This window comes from Perca flavescens, chromosome 24, assembly GCF_004354835.1.
Source record: "Perca flavescens isolate YP-PL-M2 chromosome 24, PFLA_1.0, whole genome shotgun sequence".
NCBI lineage: Eukaryota > Metazoa > Chordata > Actinopteri > Perciformes > Percidae > Perca > Perca flavescens.
The window spans coordinates 3,565,514-3,586,885 of record NC_041354.1 but is presented as its reverse complement, the minus strand read 5'-3'; the positions used below and the strand labels follow the sequence as shown (position 1 = coordinate 3,586,885).

The 21,372-nt window shown below is 41.8% G+C and overlaps 1 protein-coding gene across 3 annotated transcripts in view; it reads left to right on the top strand.

Moving 5' to 3' along the window:
- tmem198ab (transmembrane protein 198ab) overlaps positions 1 to 20,315 on the top strand; it is a 21,464-nt gene extending 1,149 nt beyond the window's left edge. The window contains exons 1-5 of one of the 3 annotated variants that reach the window (XM_028572089.1): positions 13,634 to 13,703; positions 15,776 to 16,037; positions 16,454 to 17,035; positions 17,639 to 17,841; positions 18,366 to 20,315. In XM_028572089.1, the coding sequence (XP_028427890.1) occupies positions 15,881 to 16,037; positions 16,454 to 17,035; positions 17,639 to 17,841; positions 18,366 to 18,518 (1,095 nt within the window). In that variant the 5' untranslated portion in view covers positions 13,634 to 13,703; positions 15,776 to 15,880 and the 3' untranslated portion in view covers positions 18,519 to 20,315. Of the gene's footprint in view, positions 1 to 13,633; positions 13,704 to 14,828; positions 14,868 to 15,775; positions 16,038 to 16,453; positions 17,036 to 17,638; positions 17,842 to 18,365 lie in introns of those variants that run through there. The other 2 variants (XM_028572090.1, XM_028572088.1) reach the window with 2 other exon arrangements.
- Positions 20,316 to 21,372: the final 1,057 nt, after the last annotated feature.

Below are 21,372 nucleotides of genomic sequence, written 5' to 3'. Positions count from 1 at the left end.
GGACATTTATAGAGGTTTACCCTTTTCTGTTTATGCTCAAATGCAACAAAAAACCAAACAATCAAACTGTGACTTAAGGACAGCATAACGTATTGGTAAAAATCGAAGCTACACAGAGATATACTGCACTTTTAGTCCCTGTAGGTCACACTAAAAAAACACTGGATTTCCCATAATGCTGTTCAGTTGTGTCTTTTCATTTGAACCCTTACAATCTTTTAAATACTCCTGTCTTTCAAACACCACTTCTTTCTTTTCGCCTCAGAGATCCCTCCTCTGTCCTCGCGCCTCCCTCCTAGCGCCTTAGAGATCCCTCCTCTGTCCTCGCGCCTCCCTCCTAGTGCCTTAGATCCCTCCTCTGTCCTCGCGCCTCCCTCCTAGCGCCTCAGAGATCCCTCCTCTGTCCTCGCTCCTCCCTCCTAGCGCCTTAGAGATCCCTCCTCTGTCCTCGCTCCTCACTCCTAGCGCCTTAGAGATCCCTCCTCTGTCCTCGCGCCTCCCTCCTAGTGCCTTAGATCCCTCCTCTGTCCTCGCGCCTCCCTCCTAGCGCCTTAGAGATCCCTCCTCTGTCCTCGCGCCTCCCTCCTAGTGCCTTAGATCCCTCCTCTGTCCTCGCGCCTCCCTCCTAGCGCCTTAGAGATCCCTCCTCTGTCCTCGCGCCTCCCTCCTAGCGCCTTAGATCCCTCCTCTGTCCTTGCTCCTCGGGGACAGGAATAAGAGCTTAGAGACGGCCTTCATGAAGGAGGGCCAGAACAACTTCCTGTTTAATCAAGGAGATATTAAATAATTGACTTGAGAAGCAACCAAGAAGACCGACAGGAACAGGAAATGGACCAGAATGCATTGCAGCTACAAGCCAGGTTGAATTTGTATTAAATAATCGTACTCCTAACTGTAAAACTCTTACTCTTGTACCTTTCATCTAACCCAGTGCAAGTTAACTGGATTCATGCTCCCTGGAGGTCATTGAAAGGCATACTGGGAAATGTAGGACATTGCTAACTGAAGCAAACAGAAGTTAAAGACGGTATTTCATCTAACAGACTGAAGTGTGTGTGTGTGTGTGTGTGTGTGTGTGTGTGTGTGTGTGTGTGTGTGTGTGTGTGTGTGTGTGTGTGTGTGTGTGTGTGTGTGTGTGTGTGTGTGTGTGTGTGTGTGTGTGTGTGTGTGTGTGTGTGTGTGTGTGTGTGTGTGTGTGGTGCTGCTCTCTTCCTCTCTCTGCCTCCTGTCTGTCTGAGCCTGGGTTAGGGAAGGGACAGTTTGTTTTCTGGCTGCTGCGGCTTCACAACTACGGCTGGATCCGAAAATTTGACTATTCGGATATCTGTTCGTTGGGTAGGTATTCGATTTTCAATTTTTGGGATTCCAATAATCCTTTTGTTTTGTTTTTCCTTTTTTAATACTGTAATGAAGTTGAGAACGATTCAACTTTTGGAGAAACGCAACCTGACGTCCCGCTGCGGTGGCCAGTCATGTGACCGGTGGTCAGACTTGTCAGAGTGTTTTGAGGCGGTGTGAGAGTCCCGTACAGGAAACAGGAAACATCACTGCCTCTACCTCTGCCACAAGACAAGTTTTTAAAACCCCAAACACAAGCTGTGAACTGCCCGGGAGTTTGTGGAACAGCTGACTGTTTCTTCGGTCCCTCCGTCTCTTTTCTTTCTCTGGGAAATGAAGTTGCCTTCAAGTGCAGTCAGAAATGTCAAGATTTATAAATGATCTGACGGAAAACAGTAACTGTGAAATAAAAAATCTATTTGTGCTACAATCGAGGCTTAAATTACACAACAGGACGTCCCACAAATGGGCCTTTTACGTGACATTTCCACCGCCCCACTATCATGCGGTGATGGCTTTTGTTGGTCTGAATGTGCCCGGAGTCCTGATTCAGCTTCTGCCTCTTATGGAATTGGTTGCATTCAAATGTGTGTCAAGATCCATTCGCAACAAGAAGGATGTTAAAGCATTAGAGTAATACAGAATAAAGCAAAGACATAAATGGGTGCTAAGTTTTTACATTGTTGCTTTACATGCTTAAATTATTCCTTAAAGATCTCCTTTAAATTATTATCATATTATCATGCATATCAGACAATTGGTTGTGTGTATATAAGTCCTCTTTGTAACACCTTTTCAAGGAAATTTGACTGAGTAGGTGAGCAGTAAAGTGTTCTACCTGCTGTGGCTTTACAGTTTGACAGTTGACAGATTTAGTTAATGGATCAGTTGTCACCTATTTAATTAATCGCCAACTATTTTGATGATCGATTAATTGGTTTGAGTCATTTTTTTATGAAAACAAAATAAAAACTTCTCTGATTCCAGCTTGTTAAATGTGAACATGTTCTGGTGTCTTCTCTCCTCTGTGACAGGAAACTCAATATCTTTGAGTTGGGGACAAAACAAGACGGATGAAATGGGATGACGTTAATGAAAGGCTTCAACTGTAAAAACCCACCGGTTTTATATTCTCATGTTGCTTTTTTTTTCTTCCGTGTCTGAGAATCCGCAGGAATTTTCCTACGAGGCGTTCACGGCCCAGCAGTTATGATAGGTGCTCCAATGTGAGCTAATTAGTGTACAGTCTGAAGCAGTGAGCTGAGAGCTGCAGGCTGCTGAAGGCCTGATGTTCAGCTTGTTGTGGGAGCCGACAGGTGCAGAGAGGCAGACCCACAAGAGGTTCTGGAAACTGTTGCTCGTTCCTGCTTCAGGATTATTGTGGGGCTGCGCTCATTTACATCGTCGATTAATCTGTTGATTGTTTTCGCAATTGATGAAAATGGTGAAAAATGTCGAGCGGTGTTTCCAAAATGCCCAAGATGACGTCCTCAAATGTCTCGTTCAGTCCACAACTCAAAGATATTCAGTTTACTGTCACAGAGGAGAGAAGACACTAGAACAGATTCATATTTAACAAGCTGAAATCAGAGAATTGTTGAAAAATTAAACCAATTTAAAAGAATTTAAAAAAAAGCCCTTAATTAATTAGTTGACAACTAATTCATCTTTGCAGCTCTAGATTATATGATTTCATTGAGCTCTTGCCACTAGAGGATGGGGACAGCTGTGCCTTTTATCTGCAGGTAGCTTCTTTGCAAAAATAGAAATTGAAGTGCATAGACCTCTGCTCGATTCATTGTTCTCTGTCGCTGAAGTGTTGAAGCCAGAAATAATTGGGTTCGACCCTCCCGCTGGGTGATCACACGGGTCACACTGTTATTAGAGGTGGCATGTAAGGGAGAGCAGAGAGGATCATGGGTTATTCCTGCACGTGTCTACAGTACGTGTTATTGCAGACTTTGATCAGCTTCATTTGGTTTTCTTATGAGCCAGGTGATGTTGTAGCTTCACGATAGGAAGAGACACCTGTCAATTAAACAAGCTGTCCCATTACTTACTGGACCACCCAGACAAACATGAGGAGATGTAACGTCTCTTTGAGGACTCTTAACTTCTTGTGATTTTCCCCTCAGTCTTTTATTGTGGATTAATCATTTAATAGCCCAGCAAGGCTGCAAATGTGGAGCAATTGAAATTTGGGCTGCAACTAACGAGGTGACGTCTTTAAATGTCTAGTTCTGTCCGACTAGCAAAGATGTTCAGTTTATATCATGTAAGATGAGAAAAAGAAGCAATTGTCACATTTGCCAGCCTCTAACCATCAAATGTATGACATTTTCACTTAAAAAATGATTTCAGTTTACAGTTAATCAATTATCCAAATAGTTGCCGATTCCTTTTCTTTTAATCAACTAATTGATGCAGCTCTAATTAAAATTGGCTTTTTATTTCACATTTAACATATTAAGCTGCACTGAAAGCAACGTGTCACCATGCATGCTTTAGCCAAGAGCACCTGACGCCAAAGAGTGTCTTTCTACCCTAAAAAAGAAAGGTTGACAGAAGAGAGGTGGCTGTCTTTCCTTTTTTTGTGGAGTTTAATGTAACCGCTTTCTGTCTCAGCTGCAAGAAATAAGCTGTTGTTGTACGTACATACTGTAGTTTAATTTTTTTCAGAACAATGTCCTGTTGGGGTAAAAGAAAAAAAGGTCTGTTTTGTCCACTGAAATTACAGAACGAGGCTGCGACAGATGTGTCCCATCCTCCAACTGACCGAGGCTTTAAATTGGCCCAAATTAATCTCTGAGGTTGTGTCTGCTCATGGGAAGGGAACAATCAGAAGTTAAATAGGGTGCTCAGCACAGTTTAGTCACAAAGACCTGATATCACTGGGTTGTCCCTTCTGTTAAAAATAAACAGCAGTCACGTTCACAAGCATCGTCATTCTTTCTTCAACCTCTGGTGTAAAACCTCACAGTTTTTCTGACATCCCACCTCAGAAAAAAGAAATGCTGAGGTGATTTTTTTTCCCCAGCAGCTGTTTTTCTTCCCTCTGTGTTGATCCGTCGAAGCTCTGACCGTGCAGTGAGTTTCTCCTCCACGGGAACAGACCTCATTGGTATTCCTGAGCCTCTCCCTCGGGGCGACGGGGGAAACAGTGAGCTGGTTGGAGGCTGCTCAGTCATACTGAGCAGCAGGATTGAGACGCTGTGAAATAGAGAAGCCTTTATTGTAGGAGGCTGGCAGTTATGTAAGCATGTGTTCCAACATGCTGCTGTAGGTCTGATGACACCTGAGAGGAACCTGCAGGGGAATGATCAGAGAGCTGGGACAGTCCTGAGGGATTGGAAAAGGCCTGCTGTTAACCCCGACCTCACCTCCAGACGCACAACATTCGGTCGAACTTCGTTAGCTTTATGTCTGCGCCGGTGAACAGACCAAACGGATACGAGGATTAGCAATGCTAGCTGAGACTAATGTCAAGTGATCAGCTGTGAAACGGTTTTTATTCTTGATCCTGGTTAAGTCAAACTATTTGTAGAATGTCTTTTTGTTCTGGATGGAGGTTTCTAAAGTCTGAAATATAAACCTCAGTCGGGAATTTGAACTTGCAAATTGGCAGGGCCTTGCTGGATAAAGCTACGTTGTTTGCATGAAAAGTTGAGTTCAACTTTTCAGGGCAGTTTTTTTTTTTTTGGGTGGCCCTGCGTTGACGTTTGTTTAAAAAAGTTTATGATGTCTTTTTACATATCTGAGACTCACTTTAACTGCTAAGACCTAATTATACAGTATATTCCACCTGTTAACTACACATGTAGAAACATGTCTACTTTTCAACTAAATGAAGCAAAATGTAGATATTATAATTATATATACAGTGTATATATATATACTGTATATAAATCAATGGACATTTATCAAGCAAAAAGGCCAAACACTCTGCTTCTAGCTTCTCAGATGTGAGGATTTGCTGTATACTGAATAGTTTGGGGTTTTGGACTTTTTTTTTTACATTTAATTTACTAAAATAGTGTTGCCCTTTCAACAGTGAAAACCGAGTCTAACATGGACAAAGACCTCAGTGTCCTCCTCCTCTTCTCACCGCTTCCCCATCACCAGATTCTCTACATTCAGTCCAATCGGAGGAAAATGGCAGCAGCCACACGTGGTTTTTCTAACTGGAACAGGAGCCTTATGTAACCTGCTCAGAGAGAGAGTCTGAGGAGGTGTGAGAACGCCTCGGCCTCTTGGCGCCGGCGGTCGTGCCTGATCTCCTGGAGTCGTGCGGCTGTTTGTGGGTGAGAGCTGTCGACCGCTGCAAATAACATTCATCTGCACAAGTCACGTAATGTTGTTCTGTTAAAAAGACCTGCGAGTCGCCTTCTTCCAATCAAGTTATGGTAGTTCCCGCACTTTTAAGGCTCTAGATTTTGGCCCAAGGGGTAGATTTGAAGGAAGAAGTTAAATATCTCTCGGTTTCTATGAGAACGGAAAAACATTTTGAGCTGAATTGAAAAGATTTGTATTCATATAAGGAATCTCCTGCTGCGTTCCAAAGATCCTGTGCAATTAGGAATTGTCTTCATTAATGATTTCTGAAGTTTTAATAAAGAAATCAAAGTGGACACTTTTTTTATTCCTTTAACAACCTACTCATTCCTAAAATGTAAGTGATTTTACTTAAAAAACCCAAACTTTCATGGAAATGCACCTTTTTTTAATTAGGAAAATTAGCTGGAACTAAGCAAAATGGGTTCAAATCTTTTTTTTTTATTGTGCAGCAGACAGAATATAGTTAAATCCAGATTGACAGACACAAGCGTTTGGACTTTCAACATCATTCACTCTTGGGAGGGGGGGTTTCTCCAGAATTCTTAAAATTCTTTGTTTTTTGGTGAAAATAAAAAATACTTTACAAAAGTCAGCATATACACTGACTGTAGTATGTATATATAGATGTGTATTTATTGAAAATCTAGTTTGTAAATCATTTCCCGAATTAAACGCCAACCTAAAACCTACACAAACTGAAGTTAGGTTCAAGTTTTCTTTTGGGAATTTCCATCATTCCCTGGAAAGCACAACTCCTCTGTCATGTCTCCATCTTCAGCATCGTCATGCTGCTGTTGCTGGAGCTGCTCTGGCATGTCATGTCCTAAACCATCTGACCTGCCTCTGTGTTTCTGTCACTGAGACACGTGATGACGCACACACACACACACACACACACACACACACACACACACACACACACACACACACACACACACACCCCACACAAACACACAGGCAGTGATCCTGCCACCACCGGCCACATCCTCCCCTGTCACGTTTCCCCCTGCAGTATCGATCGACATGTGCAGAGGGATGGGCGGTTGACGCGCCAGGTTATCGGCAGGACGATTGGCGACAACCTCTCTGTTCCCAGGAGCTGACATGTGAGCCGGTGACACACACAGTCTTCCGCTGCGAGCGTCGGAACGCTGGCAGCTGGCGCTGAGCGGGTCGTGAACACGCCTGTTTTTGGCAGACTCGGCCACCGGTCTGTTACCTTGGATGGCTCGTGAACAACACTGAGAGACAGAGAGAGCTCTGGGTGCATCTCATGCTCCTGCTCATTTTCTCATTCCCCTGCCGGCATCCAGACAGCGTGGAGAGGGAAGAGAGTTTTTTTTGGATGAGGACATGTTGCAGCCTCGGTCCGACCGGCAGCTTTCTCCGGTCAGTGATGGAGAGAGGAGAAGATTTCACTTATTGGACATCATGACTTCAGATCAGGTTGAGTCTTTATGATGCAGTAGTGGTGTAAATGTCGGGCTGAGCAATCATTCAATATTATGGATTAACAGCTTTCAGTGGGATTGTATCTTGATGATAGGATCATATCTTATTATTTTATAAAATTCAGTTGTTGAAATGAATGGGTTTTAGCTTGTTTTACAGCATAATTTATTGCATAACTATATCCAAACTTTCTGTGCTCAGTAAAGACTAAACAGTATGCTCAGTTATTGTGAATAAAGTTGGATATTTTTTTCAAACAATTTAACACTGGAACTTTGCAATTTCTATTATCAATTAATATGCAGATAAATGTTAAAGCGTGACAACTTCAAATGTCCAAAACCCCCAAATATTATGATTATTATCACATAAGATAAAGAAAGTAGCAAATCCTAGAGAATATTTGGCTAAATGAGTTGTCAATCAGCTAATTGATTAATTGACGGGTCATTTCAGCACCTGTGATATGAGCTGTCTGTTGTACTGACAGATTCAAGTCAAATGGACTTTAATTTTTATAACCTCTTTTGAAGAGTTTTGTCTGTTTTAGACAGTAACGGTGATTAATATACAGGACATTGGTTTTGTAGTGATATTGATAACCAAAACTTTAACGCGTCTAAATGTTTAAACAATTTTCCTGTGTTAGACTAAACAAGGTGCTAATACTCAGGACTCAATTATTGTGAATAAAGTGAAGTAGTTTCTCAAGGGACATTGAAAGCTTTTTTGTAACATTCAACAATTGATTGAGAAACGAAATAGTTGTCAGTTGCAACACTACATCAGTTTAAAAAAATATTCTTGCAGCCATAGATGTCAGAAGAAAGGAACTCTAAAGGAACAATGTATATGGTTTTATGATTGTTTTTCCACATATGCAGAAATGTCTGTAACACGGGGACCTTTGCATTTTTCCTTGATTTGAATCATGGGAATCGGTGGCCATGCAAAGAGATTTGGAAAGCCATTGAAGTGCAGTGAGTAATGCATTATGAGGCAGTTACATAACACAACATGGTGGGAAGGCCACTGGCGTTTGTTGCTTTTCTTCTTTCCTCTCCTTCTCTCCCTTCTCTATCACTTTACCTCTCCCTTTTCAGTTTTGTCTTCCTCTTAACGCTCTCGCCACTTCTGAGTTTTGCCCACCTGCTTTAAACCCACATCAGATAAAACAAAGCCTAATTTCATCACTACATGTTTGTCTCTGCCAAGAGAGCTTATGAGCTCAGCTGCTGTCTTACATAGATCCAATATCAGTGTTTCTCTCTGGGGGGGTTGGGAGTAAGAACAGTCTTTCTGGGTGTAAAATATGACTGAATGTTTTTGAACTCAAAATCTTTGAAGGCATTTAGTTAAATACTTAAATGTTTAAGGTGAAAGGGGTAGTGTGAATTATGCGTTTTCAGTTTATCATATTTAGATGCAGGTTTATTTTTATTTGTAATGACTTTCAGAGGCCTTACAGTACATTTAGTTTGAATTTAATACTGAACTGAAGTGCTTTGCTTTAGTAGTTCCATTGTGGGAGATTTTGTGCTTTACATCCACTACTTTTCTTTTTGTCTTTCCTACTTTGATGTTTTATTATGTTGCCTAGTCTTTTCCTTCCTTCTTGCTGCCCTTACCTATTTCCATCCATCTTTGCTTCCTGCTTTGCTTCTTTAGCTGATGGGAAAATCACAAAAACTCTTCACCTGATAGCCAAACTTTTTTTTTTTGTCACTCTTCCTCTTTGTCCCTTGGCTGTACATAAGCGGACGTGCAGAGGCGTCACTCTGAGACATTTGTGTGGCTGTTTTCCTGATGGATTTGTTCTGAATGGATCCACCTTTTCTGGCACAACTGGATCGTTACAGCAGCAGGTCCAGGAACAGTCATGCTGGTTGGTTAGTTGAGTCACATCGCTACTCGTCCCGCTGTTACTCACCGCCATCGAGCTTTGGCGACACACAGTCACATTGTTGTCCTTTTCATGTTGGAGAAATCTGTTGCGTGACACATCGACACTTGAGACACTTGTTGCGTTGTTAAGATGGCCTTATGTGTAGCTCTTTATTAACTCTGCAGAGTGGTTGTTTTTCAGTAACCTATTCCTCCCTATTCATAGTGGGAAGTCTTTTTTTGTCATTTTGTGCTTAACATTCATTTAACCAAGCCCTTTGATTTCAAACCTCACCACACAAATAATTTGTGACTTTTGGGAAACGCTCAACACAGTGCTAGAGCAAAGTAACATCCATATTGTAGCACAAAAAAAAAAAAAAAAAAAAAAGCCCAGAGGAGTTGAACGCTTCAGAGAAAATAGCACTGACACTATCTCAAAATGTAGTCCGGGGAAAACGCAAGTTTGAGCAGACAAACATTTAAAAGTTAAAGTAATGATGATGCAGGAGGCAAGAGTTTAGTTTTTCTATTGGATAACAATGTTTTCAGATGATGTAAAAGAAAAGACAGAAGCAAAGAAGGAATGAAAGAGTTGGATGGAAAGTCTTCATCTGTAAAGTAGATAAATGTAGTTAAAGTAAAATGTTTAATACTTCCTGCTCAAAAATGGAAATGCTCAACTAAAATACCAAGCCTAAAACAAGAGTTGCAACTAAATGTTAATTATCAATAATTAAATCTGTTGATATTTTTTTTGATTAATGATTTACTTGAGAAATGTCAAGAAATACTAAAAGGTGAACCCCAGGGCTCCTTCAAATGTCGTATTTTGTGTGACCAACAGTCCAAAACTCAAAGACATTGCGTCTACAGTGAACGTGGCTCTTTATGCTGTTAAATCTGATCGTTTGTACCCACAGTCTTTTGGAAACCTCAAACATTTTGGTCTTAATCATCCAGTTGGAAGAAAAATGACGATAAAATAGGGACTGTGCAGTGCTTTGATACACCAGATTAATACAGACAAGCTGAACATAAGGTTGGCCAGACGCCGCTTGATGAGGTCACAGGAGTTTCTGCCTTCTTATTGGCTGAAAATAAACAACAGATGAGTTCAGTCAGAGAGCATCGCCCAGCATCTGAGCCTCCGACTGCGAGTCTGAGGGGATTAACACAGCTGGTGCCACACCGCTGAAGTATGAGTCTTAATAAGTTGTGTAGCCTTACCTCAAACTTCACAGCATGTGAAAAAACTGTGACAAAGTATAAGTAGTTTTTGTGTCTAAACCTAACCAAACCGCCATAGTTTCACGTTGGCACCGTATTAAAAACCGTGAGCGTGACCATTCTCTGGTTTAATCTGGATATGAAGACGCAAAGTGCTCCTGTGGGTAGGTAATATTAGAGGGTAGGAATAAAGGACTTGCTGTTTAGTTATTGATAAAATGCAGCATGTGTGTTGTCTTAATAGTGAATATGTTTTCTCTGTTTTTTATTTCTCGGGCAGAAAGAGAAGAGAATTTGGAACAAACATGTTTTTAAATAAATGCATCATGAACAGATTTGATGAGTCACAGGGTTATGAGTCTTGCAAAGATCTCTGTACACTATGCAGAAATAGACATTATTACATTTTCACAGGAAGAAAACACTGAGCGTGTTGGCAAAATGATCAAGAGGCCGACGTGTGAATGTGACTCAAAATATGACATCAACAGAGAATTTAAGTTCTATTCTTCTAACGGGGTGAAACTGAAGTGAAGTCAAACTGATAGTGTTACTAAATGGCTCACAATTTTCAAACTGTGAAGATTAATCAATTAGTTGTCAACTATTAAATTAATCGCTAACTGTTTTTAGATAATCGGTTTGAGTCATTTTTATGGAAAAAAGTAAGACTTTCCAGCTTGTTAAATGTGAATATTTTCTAGTTTCTTCATTCCTCTGTGACTGTCAACTGAATATCTTTTGAGTTGTGGACGAAACCATTTCATAGACCAATCAATTAATCGAGAAAACAATCAACCGATTAATCGATTATGACCATAATCCCTACACGGTTTACCCCTGCAGACTCTCTCTCTCTGTCTGGGACAGAGCTTATTAACATGCATGAATGCATGAGTGTTATGCAGCGAAAACCAAATCTTTTAACATCTTGTTAAACATGATCACAGAAGCATTAAGTACATTTAAGTACAGAAGATATGAAGTTCTGGTACGTCACCGGACAATTTCCATCTTTCAACGGTCTATTTTTGTCTGCCAAATTTCAAATATTAGAACACTTTTGTTCTGTTGGCATTAGCATCTTTAGTGGGAGCCTTTACTACTACTTTTACAATGATGCTCTTTTGATTGTGACACAACATAGCTCATGAATCAATCATTGTTTAACACCTGACTCTTAAAGCTTTAGTGCGTAACTTTTTTTAAATTAATGAAAGCCGTTGCCAGATGAGTTGCTACAAAGCTAATTAAGCCCATCAGCTCCACACAACTCTCTCTGGATTTCTTAGTATGACTATGTTCAGAAGATTGTGGCCTCCGGCAACTTTCCCGCACAGAAACTCAAGTGAAGATAATGACCTCTTCTGAAGAGTCCGTCATGTTTTTTGAATCCTCCGTGTCCTCCATGGCTTCTAGTAACTGCGTGGAGGAGGGGGAGGAGGGGTCACAGAAGACTTGTATCACGTGGACGCGCCGACAGTGTTGTCGTCATTACTTAGAATTCCTCATGGGGGAGACAGAAACCACGCACTATAGCTTTAAGTCTTAGATGTCAGAACTTCCTGCAAGCACTTGAACTCGTCAACCTTGAATTTGTCTCACAAAGACAAATCTCCCAGTGCCTGAACTCCATAGCTCTGTATATTTAGGATGTTTTTGAGTTGATTGTGCTTCAACGTGTAGTTCAGACCTGATGCAGCACGTTGTGCTCAGCCAGTCTGTGTACTCAGTGTATTAATAGACAACGTTTTCTTTATTCATGGAAAGTCTTTGTGTCTTTCTCAGACGCCACCGGCGAGTTCAGCCTGATGATGTCAGCACTGGAAATGGCTGCACATCTGTGTCAGTGTGTCTGGCTCTTAGTGACTGATCCACAGTTTGAACCATGTTAAACTGCATTTTCTTTGTGTGCGTTTGTTTGCGGTGTTGAGTTGATGTTGAGACAATGAGGGAAGAGAGCTTTTAGTTGTCTCTTAACACAGCGGACTGATCTGCGTGCTCACTGTGCAACGAAACGGTTACAAAAACATTTTGTTACATGAAGACGGGGAGATTCTTCCCACCTGCTGCAAATTTGGCTGACAGACACTGCAGAGGAGCGCTCAGTATATCCTGAAATCTGTCTCTGAAATCGGACGAAATTGTCATTGTGTTTGACTTTGTTTATTCCCTCTGTCATGTTTTCTGTTTGGTTATTTTACCCTTCCCGGTGTATCCGTCCCTCCAACGTCATTTTCAATCAACACATGCTGTTGCCTTTTGTAAACAATTTGAAGACCTCATTCTGGCATTTGTCAGAAATACTCAGATCTTTTTAGAGTAAATAAATGAATTAGGAAAATAATTGTTAAAACTAGCAGACTTTTAATTTTGTCCTTTAAAATGTTTTTGAAAGAATGCTGATGTGACGTTAACCCTAGAATATTTCATTTATAATTTAAAAGGAGAGTTTCTATAGGAGCAGAACCGGCTTTTATAACACACACACACACACACACACACACACACACACACACACACACACACACACACACACACACACACACACACACACACACACACACACACACTGACATATACGAACACATTCAGAGGGAACAGACAGGGCCACCGATTGGTTCTCATGCTGTTGCTATGGGAGTTTAAGCTGCTCTCTAATTGGTCAGGCTTCGGACCAGGGCCAACTGCCGGCTGGCCTGTCAGCATCCCTCAGTCGTCGCGGCAACAGACAGGAAGCAGGGCACGAGGAGGAGAACCATGGAGTTGTTGTTGCTCCTCTGTTGTTTATTTCCTATCAGTAATTTTTTTTTTCAGAGGATGATCCGTCTGCAAACATAAAAACAGGTTTTTGATCTGCGGCACAAAACAGCTTAAATCTTCCCCACACACACATGGGGTCACCCGGCAGCGACCTGCTAATCCTCCACCAAAAGATGATTATTAATATGACATGTCTGGATGAAAATGGGGATGAAAATGTAGAAAGAATATGTCTGTGTGTGTATTTCAGTATCGCCAGTGTGTCTGAGTTTGTTCTAAAGATATGGACCGTTTCTGTTGTGGCTCTTTTCCAAAAAATGCTTCTGTCTCAAACACACATTGAAACAATAGTTTGTGTACAGTTGAATGTGCTTGCACTAGTTTTGTCTTCCTTCATTTAGTCTTTCCTGCTGTGTGAACCAAGTTAGGATCCTCAGAAATGCCATCAACTTGCATGTGAGTGGTATTGTAGGACAGTTTTTATGGGGGGGAAATAGTTTTACACAATTTGTAATATAAATAGTTTTTTCCTTGCCTGTATGTCCACAGGTTTTTAACTCTTTATATAAATGGTTGGAGGATAGAAGAAAAGTGTTGATAGAGGAAGAAATGTGCTGTTCATCCATTGGCTCAGGACTTCTGCGCTTCTGATTGCAACACGAGTTGTTTCTGGAAACTACTGCTCCCGGCTGTTGAAAATGGTACACAAAACTCCGGCTGAAACCACAAATTCTCCTTTTTACATTTGTTTTTGTGCACTGGTCTCACAAACAAGACGGAACATGTTAATTACTTGGTTTTAGAGTAACTTGTACCACAACAAACTGCTGAGAGCTCAGAGGTTAAAGGGGTGATAGAATGATTATATAGGGTATTTCACACTGTTCCTTACACACACACACACACACACACACACACACAGACACACCACTGCCCGCAGGACACACACACACACACACACACACACACACACACACTGCCTATTTACCCACTGAACTGTCGTTATTCAACTACGACAGGGTAAACTCGGATTTTTCATTATATCACCACTTTAAAGGTCAAATATGAACAGCTAGATATTTTGTGTAATATTATTTATTCTCATATATATTTTTATTTATATATATATATATATATATATATATATATATATATATATATATATATATATATATATATATATATATATATATATATAAAAACTTTGCTCAATACTCAAGCACTTTGTTTGCTTTCCTTGTGCATTGTTAAACTTGCCAGACCAGTTTCAACATCCATACGTCACGACACTAACGAATTCTCATCCACCCATTCATGAATCGCCCCTCAGGGAGAAACATAACTAGATACCGAGCGATGAAGGAAAGTGAGCCAACAATAGTCCCTTTAGCTCCGCGCTTGGTTCAGTATCTCAGTATATTCCACAATATCCTGGAAAGTTTGTGGGATTTGAGGACTTGTGGTTTATGAGAAAACCTTTGTATAGTATATCCCCATCTTTCTGAGAAGAAAGTGTTTTTTGTTTATATATATTTCTGGATGTTCTTTATAGTAGTATATTTACATTGCTATATATAATACTGTGTACAGTTGAGTTAAGCATAAAGCCCTTTGTTCTTAGTATGAAGGGTTGAAACAGAGTGGTGAACAGTTAGGAGGACGGGAAGGAAACAGAAAGAGATCTGATGATGAAGGCAGCAGGAAACCAGGGGAAAGACGAAGTGAAATTTAGCAAAGAAAGGAAAGGAGAACGTCGAGGCAAATGTATTTACCAAGTGCTGTTTACAAGGGACATTACTGGAATACAGATGAGGCTGCAGGAGAGGAAACAAAAGGCAAAGGATTATATGTGAGAGAGCTGAGGGGTAAGACATCGTTACACAGAAACAAAGTGTGTGAGGACATTTTAGGTGGCAGGTCAGGAAAGGCTGCATAGAAGGAAACAAAGCTGAGCTGGCTTAAAAACGATATATGGATGTAAATCTGATATAAAAAAATAAAATAATAATGTCATTTAGAAACAGGCTGCAGGGACAGAAACATACTCGATAGATGCATAGCTGACGTAGCTAGAAACTACAGATACAGTAGATGGCATGAGATACTGTACTTTATGGTGTTGTGGCACGGACACAAACCAGCTGAAGAAATAAGCTGCAGGGAAGGAAAAATGAATGTGATTGTAATAGTAATACGATGCACTAAACAATGACCACATTGGTTTAGGAATATAAAGAATCCAACTCTATTAGATTATTCATCCACTTTTTTTAGATTCTCATGTACATAGAAGAGACTGACTGACTGATTGATGAAAGATTGAACTGCTGAGTAAAGAGCCATTAGAGAAATGTGTTTGCTTTGTGCCCGTGTGGCCTGACGGTCGGCAGTTCTTGTTCCCCTTAAACGCCTCCTGATCAAACACAGGGAGAGCGAGAGGCTTTGATTGATTATACAGCCAGTTTTTTTTGGTTTCTAACCATCCATTGAGCTCAGTTTTTCTAAAAATCAACCTGCAGACATTTCGAAATAGATGATCAGTCATAGTGAACATTCACCAGAGAGGTCTGCCTATGAGCATCCATGAGAATCTATTAAAATTGTCAAAAGGATCATGTGAATTTGGCAAGTATGATAAATAAGTCTGGAACTGGGTGTCCTTGCTGTCGGGAGTGTTCTTGAATGCCCCAAATGTATTACCACACACGTTGAAGGCAGGTGTTGGTGCTGTAGTCTGCAGGAAGTGACGGCCATATTAACTCTCTATCAACAGGTGAAACCATGCGGCTGTGTGGCGCTCCGTAGCCTCCCCTGTCCCTCGCCTCCCACCTGATCACCTCTCCACCTCCTTCCTTCTCCCTTCTCCGTCCCGTTCACCATGACGACCCCTGTGGAGATGCTGCCGGCCCAGCCCGACCAGGAGCTGAGCCCCGAGCGCCTGGATGGCTGCGAGGACATTGGCGGCGGCTACAAGGTGGTTCCCTCTGTCGTCTGCTCCATGTGCTGTCTCTTCGGCATCATTTACTGCTTCTTCGGTGAGTCCTGGTTCTAGTACGGGATTAGAGCTGCAAAGATTAATTGATTCAATCGACTAGTTGTCAGCTATTACATTAATCACCAACTATTTTGATATTCAATTAATCAGTTTGAGTTACTTTTCTTATTCCAGCTTGTTAAATGTGAATATGTTCTAGTGTCTTCTCTCCTCTGTGACAGTAAACTAAATATCTTTGAGTTGTGGACAAAACAAGACATTTGAGGACGTCATCTTGGGCTTTGGGAAACACTGATTGACCTTTTCAAACATTTTCCGACATTTTATAGACCAAACAACTAATCCATTAACCCAGAAAATAATCAACAGATTACAATGAAAATAACCGTTAGTTGCAGCCCTATATGTGACTGATTACGACCCTGTTAACGATGTGTTTCCTCCTCTTTATTGCAGGCTATCGCTGCTTCAAAGCGGTGATGTTCCTGACGGGCCTGATGTTTGGCTCCGTCGTCATCTTTATGCTCTGCTACAAGGAGCGCGTTCTGGACACCCAGCTGAGCGTGGAGGCCTCGATGGGTATCGGCCTGGGCATCGGCACGCTCTGCGGCCTGGTCACCATGCTGGTTCGCAGTGTGGGCCTCTTTATGGTGGGCCTGCTGCTGGGCCTGCTGGTGGCCGTGGCCACCCTGGTGGGCATGGAGGAGCTTTCCGACAGCCCGCCCCGCTCCGTCTGGGTGCCCCTGGGCGTGCTGCTTGGCCTAGGCATGCTGTTCGCCGTGCTCACCCTGCAGTGGCAGCGCCTCTTCACCACGCTGTCCACAGCCATGTTCGGTGCTGCAGTCATCACTGTGGCGCTGGACTACTTCATGGAGCTCTTCGCCCTGGTGCTGTACATGTACGAGCGAATAAAAGCAGCACCCGGCAAGCCGGTGTGCTGGCTGACGTGGGTGGTGCTCGGGGTGTGGCCAGCCCTCACGCTGCTGGGCGTCATGGTCCAGTGGAAGGTGACCGCTGAGGGATACTCTCATACCAAGGGTGAGGAAAACGTGTGCTGGTGTTTTGTGGGGCATGTTGGTCATTTCTGATTTGTCTCCATTTACTGTTTTAAACGGAAATAACTGTGTGCAGTGTCTGAATTTCACTTTCTGACTCACCGGCCAAGTTGGCAGGTCAATAAAAAAAAAATAACAAGCCAAGCATCTTTTTTTACCGGTCTAAATATTAAATTGTGGTTTTTTTTTTAACATACATCTTTTTTTTTAAAACATAATTTTTTACATAGATCACAAAAAAAGTACCAAAAACATTAAAAAAATGCCACAAAAAAGTTAAAAAATGCTGGCTAATTAATTAGCCGGTAAACGCTAGCTGTCAGGAAACAGAAGTGACGTGCTAGCTGGTGTTCATCCACTATTTTGGTACAAACATTCACGTGCCATGTGGGTGCTAGCCCTCTGAGATCTCGGCAAGCGCCAAATGCGGGTAAATGTTCTGCTTGGCGAGTGTTAATTTTGGACCCTGTGTGTGCACACCATGATAGAAAAGTAGCTCTAGCTCTACTAAAACACTACTTAAAAGCATATGCTGGCTACCTTCTGTCTAGCTTCTCCTCATGGACGTTGCCTCTGTCCTTCACAGTGATCATCAGCCGGCAGCAGAGGAGGATGCAGGTGATGCGGATTCGTCAGCGAGACGATCGCTATCGCAACAAGAAGAAGAAGAAGCAGCAGCACAGCTCCTCCTCTCACCATAGCAACCAGGCCAAGCAACTTCACCCTGAGCCCGCCTACCGCCGCAAGCCCAACCCCATCCGTCGCTACGACACAGACGTCCTCTCGCCGGTGAGGAACCAGGGACTCTTTTGCTGTCATCTGTTTTCCTATTTGCTGCTTGTTTGTATGTTTTTATGCTTCCTGCAGTATGTGTATTGTTGTATGGGGTTACGTTTGTGCTTTTTGTTAACCTTTCTGTTTGCTGCGATGTGCGACCAGTTTTTTGCCAAAAGATCACTTGATTAGTAGATTTTACAAACGCTCATCCATGAGACAAATAACGTTTTCGCAGTAACAGTGGTGTGAGTTCAGGCACCTGTCTGATATCTCAGTTGCTGCATAACTTAAAAAAAAATCAAACCTAAATAATTTTTATTAATGATCCTTCCGTTGTGTGTTTAATCCAAAGATGCAATGAAATATTGGACACAATGGAAGCAATGACGGATCATGTTTTCTCCCTTTTTATTTTTGTTCTTGCAGTTTAATTTGTTTAATTTTCTACTTTGCAGTTTGTTTGTTTTTAATTGTCATTTTTTCTATGAATGCCTTTCCTTAGTCTTTAAACCCAAGTCTTTCTCTGCCCCATCCAGAGCTACATCCAGAGTTTCCGAGACCGGCAGGTGCAGGTGCAGCCCGTTCCGAGCCGGCTGGTCGGCCGACCACACACCATGGTGGATATTGGCTACGACCGCGGCTCCACGACGCCCCTCACCGGAGCTGCAGGACCTTCACTAAATGTCTAAGCACTCCCCAGTCTCCCAGAGGCCTGAACACACCACTCAGGACACACCGGGGAGATGCATAACTCTGATCACTACCCCACCCGGGTGTCCTCACGTCTGTGCTAGAACCAACCACCACTGGGTTTCAATGCAAAGATTCTGGGTTTAAACATAATCTGGGTTTAGCCACACCCCTCAGAGGATGAAAATATATTTAGGGCTGGATTTACCCACAATGCAAAACATGTTTAACCCTTTTACTGATTACATTTTGAATTGTAAAGCTGGAGCCGTCAGCGTGGTGCAGAGGTTTGGTTGACCTCTTTTCCCTGTCTGTCAGTAGATTCACATGCACAAATGCATGCATGCACTCACAAAAAAAACACACACACACCGCAGCTACAATCTTAAGGGTCGATGTACCCGGCCCCACCTTTTTGTCACCGCCTCAAGTCAAACCAGATCAGGGATCTCAGTTTCAGTGCAAACCCGCCTCAGGTTCAAACACGGGCATCATGAATAATTGAAATACACCTTCGCTCCTTAGCGCGCTGTTTCTACTGCTGTCACCGATTTTCAACTGACGGTGCAGAAGCAACTAGTTCCTCAGCCTGTAGGCGTCTTAAAAGTCCAACAAAGATCATCTACAAAGTGACGTAAGGATCCTTAAATGCAAACCGGGACATTTTATTTGCTTTCTGTGGCATCTGGACCACAAAAAATGTCCTTTAAAAAGGGGAGAGACGTCTTTAATGTATAAAGGGGGAACCCTTCGTCACCCTTGGTGCTGGACGTTACACTTCTTCAAGCGTCAAACTGCTCTCCGATGGCCGGGGGAATCGATTTAAACAGGTGCCTTGCCCCTCTGTGGACTGTACCATTCAGCGACAAGAGGGGGGTTACTGGCAGACCTCCCATCGATGGCTTGTTTTTGCATTAAATGTGATCACAGAGGAATTATTCAGGGGGGTAGCCATGGAGCTAGCAGGGTAAAAAATCTAGTTGGAGTCAAGTTGGCTTGTTGTCTTCACAGATGCCTGGATATACGAAAAGTCACGTTTACACTGGCACCTCATCTGAGATATCACATGCAACGCATACAAAAGGTTTTGAGCATTTTGGAGTGGGAACCACAATCCCTTATACGCTGTTGAGCAGAATAGCAGAAAGATATGTTTCTGCCATTGTGTAAATCTTTCACTCTTTAGCTCCAGTTGCAGAACAGCACATTCTTCCTGTTTCATGCGGCAAAGCAATCAAAATCTGAGCAGTTTTAAAACGTGCAAAAGAAGCGGGACTGCGCTAAAGATCTTCTCTGGGATGGTGAGATTTGTGTAAACTAAAATCAGAATCAGAATTATAAGGATAACTATGTATTGATATTAAAAATGTGTCTCCAGGCTGAGATGCCAGTGTAAATAGAGCTCAGAGAGTCTGGATTAAACAAGTGGACTAGTGGCCATAACAACTTGTACTTAGACCAACAACTCTTTCCATCGTGTGCATTGATTTTCTTTATTTGGGATAACATAACATCTCTGTCACCAGTGAAAATGTGAATACTTTGATAGCGTCTTTACCTTGTGGGGGGATGGGGGAATGTTTGGTACGTTTTTATTCATCCGTGGGAAACAGAAATGCATGATCTCTCCCCTCCGTCCCGACCCCATCGGCCCTGCGTGGCTTCGTTTTGGCTCCCACCAAACGCCCTCCACCCTTTCATGTGCATCGATGTGAAATTTGTACATAAAACACAGCACTTACTAACTTATTTTTGTTATTATTACCATTTAATCCTGTTTCTTCTTTTCTTTGGAATCTAATTTAATTGAAAAAGTGTTTTTTTTTTTTTTTTTTTTTTTTTTCAGTGGGATATTTATATGCCTATTTATTTATTTCTCGAGCCCTTCTGTAAAGGAGAGTCCAATGTCATCATTGTAGGCCAGTAACTCCATGCTTTAAAACAACCAAACATTTGAATTATGACTGATTATTAAAGCATGTGTTCCTATGGGCCTGTATATGATCAATGTGTGTGAGTCATCTTTTAACTCAAGGACATGCAGACGTCAGTCAGCTGTAGCATGAAATCCACTTTACTTTCATAAGCAAATAATATTTGAAAGTCACAAGGGATTATCCCTCCTAAAAACAGCACCCTCGTCTCCTTTCTCTCTTGTTTCTATATATTTTTTCTACCTCGCACAACCTCTTTCCTCCTATCTCTCGCTTCATCTCCTTTTAATCTCCTCCTCCATCTTCTCCTTTTTATCTGTCCTTTCTGCGTCCCTTTATTTCAAAGCACAAACACACACACACATACAGTTCAGCTCATCCTCCTTAACGCTCCTGAATGGATAAAACAGGGACTGACCTTGAGGAGCATGACGAAAGCTGCTGTGTAAGAAAAGAAACCAGAAGAGAAATCCTAATGCAAGAAATTAACAGTATTTCTGCATTTTCGGTTTGGATCCATTTGCACACTTTTTGTGGTTTTAAAAAAAGAAAAGAAATGCAGAAGCAGAGGATTTGCTCTGTTGATGTGAAACATCAGGTTTTCTGTGACATTTAACTTCAATTGCAGAGCAGGGAGTGTATGCAGCACCAGAGAATTTTATTTTCGGAGGCCGTCTCAAATGCGTTTACCCTTTTTGTAGCCTTTTTCAGATGCAAAAATGCTGTTTTCAATGTTGTGATTTGAATATTTTGCCTATAACGCTATCTTATCGAGTCATTTTTTATCTGTAACTAAGTTTTTTGATTCTACTGCAGCGACCTACCTTATTATCTATATCTTATTTCAAAACACAGATTCAACTCTTCAAAGTAAATACGGTTTTCAGGTGTCAGTTAAACACAAAAATGACTCTTTTAC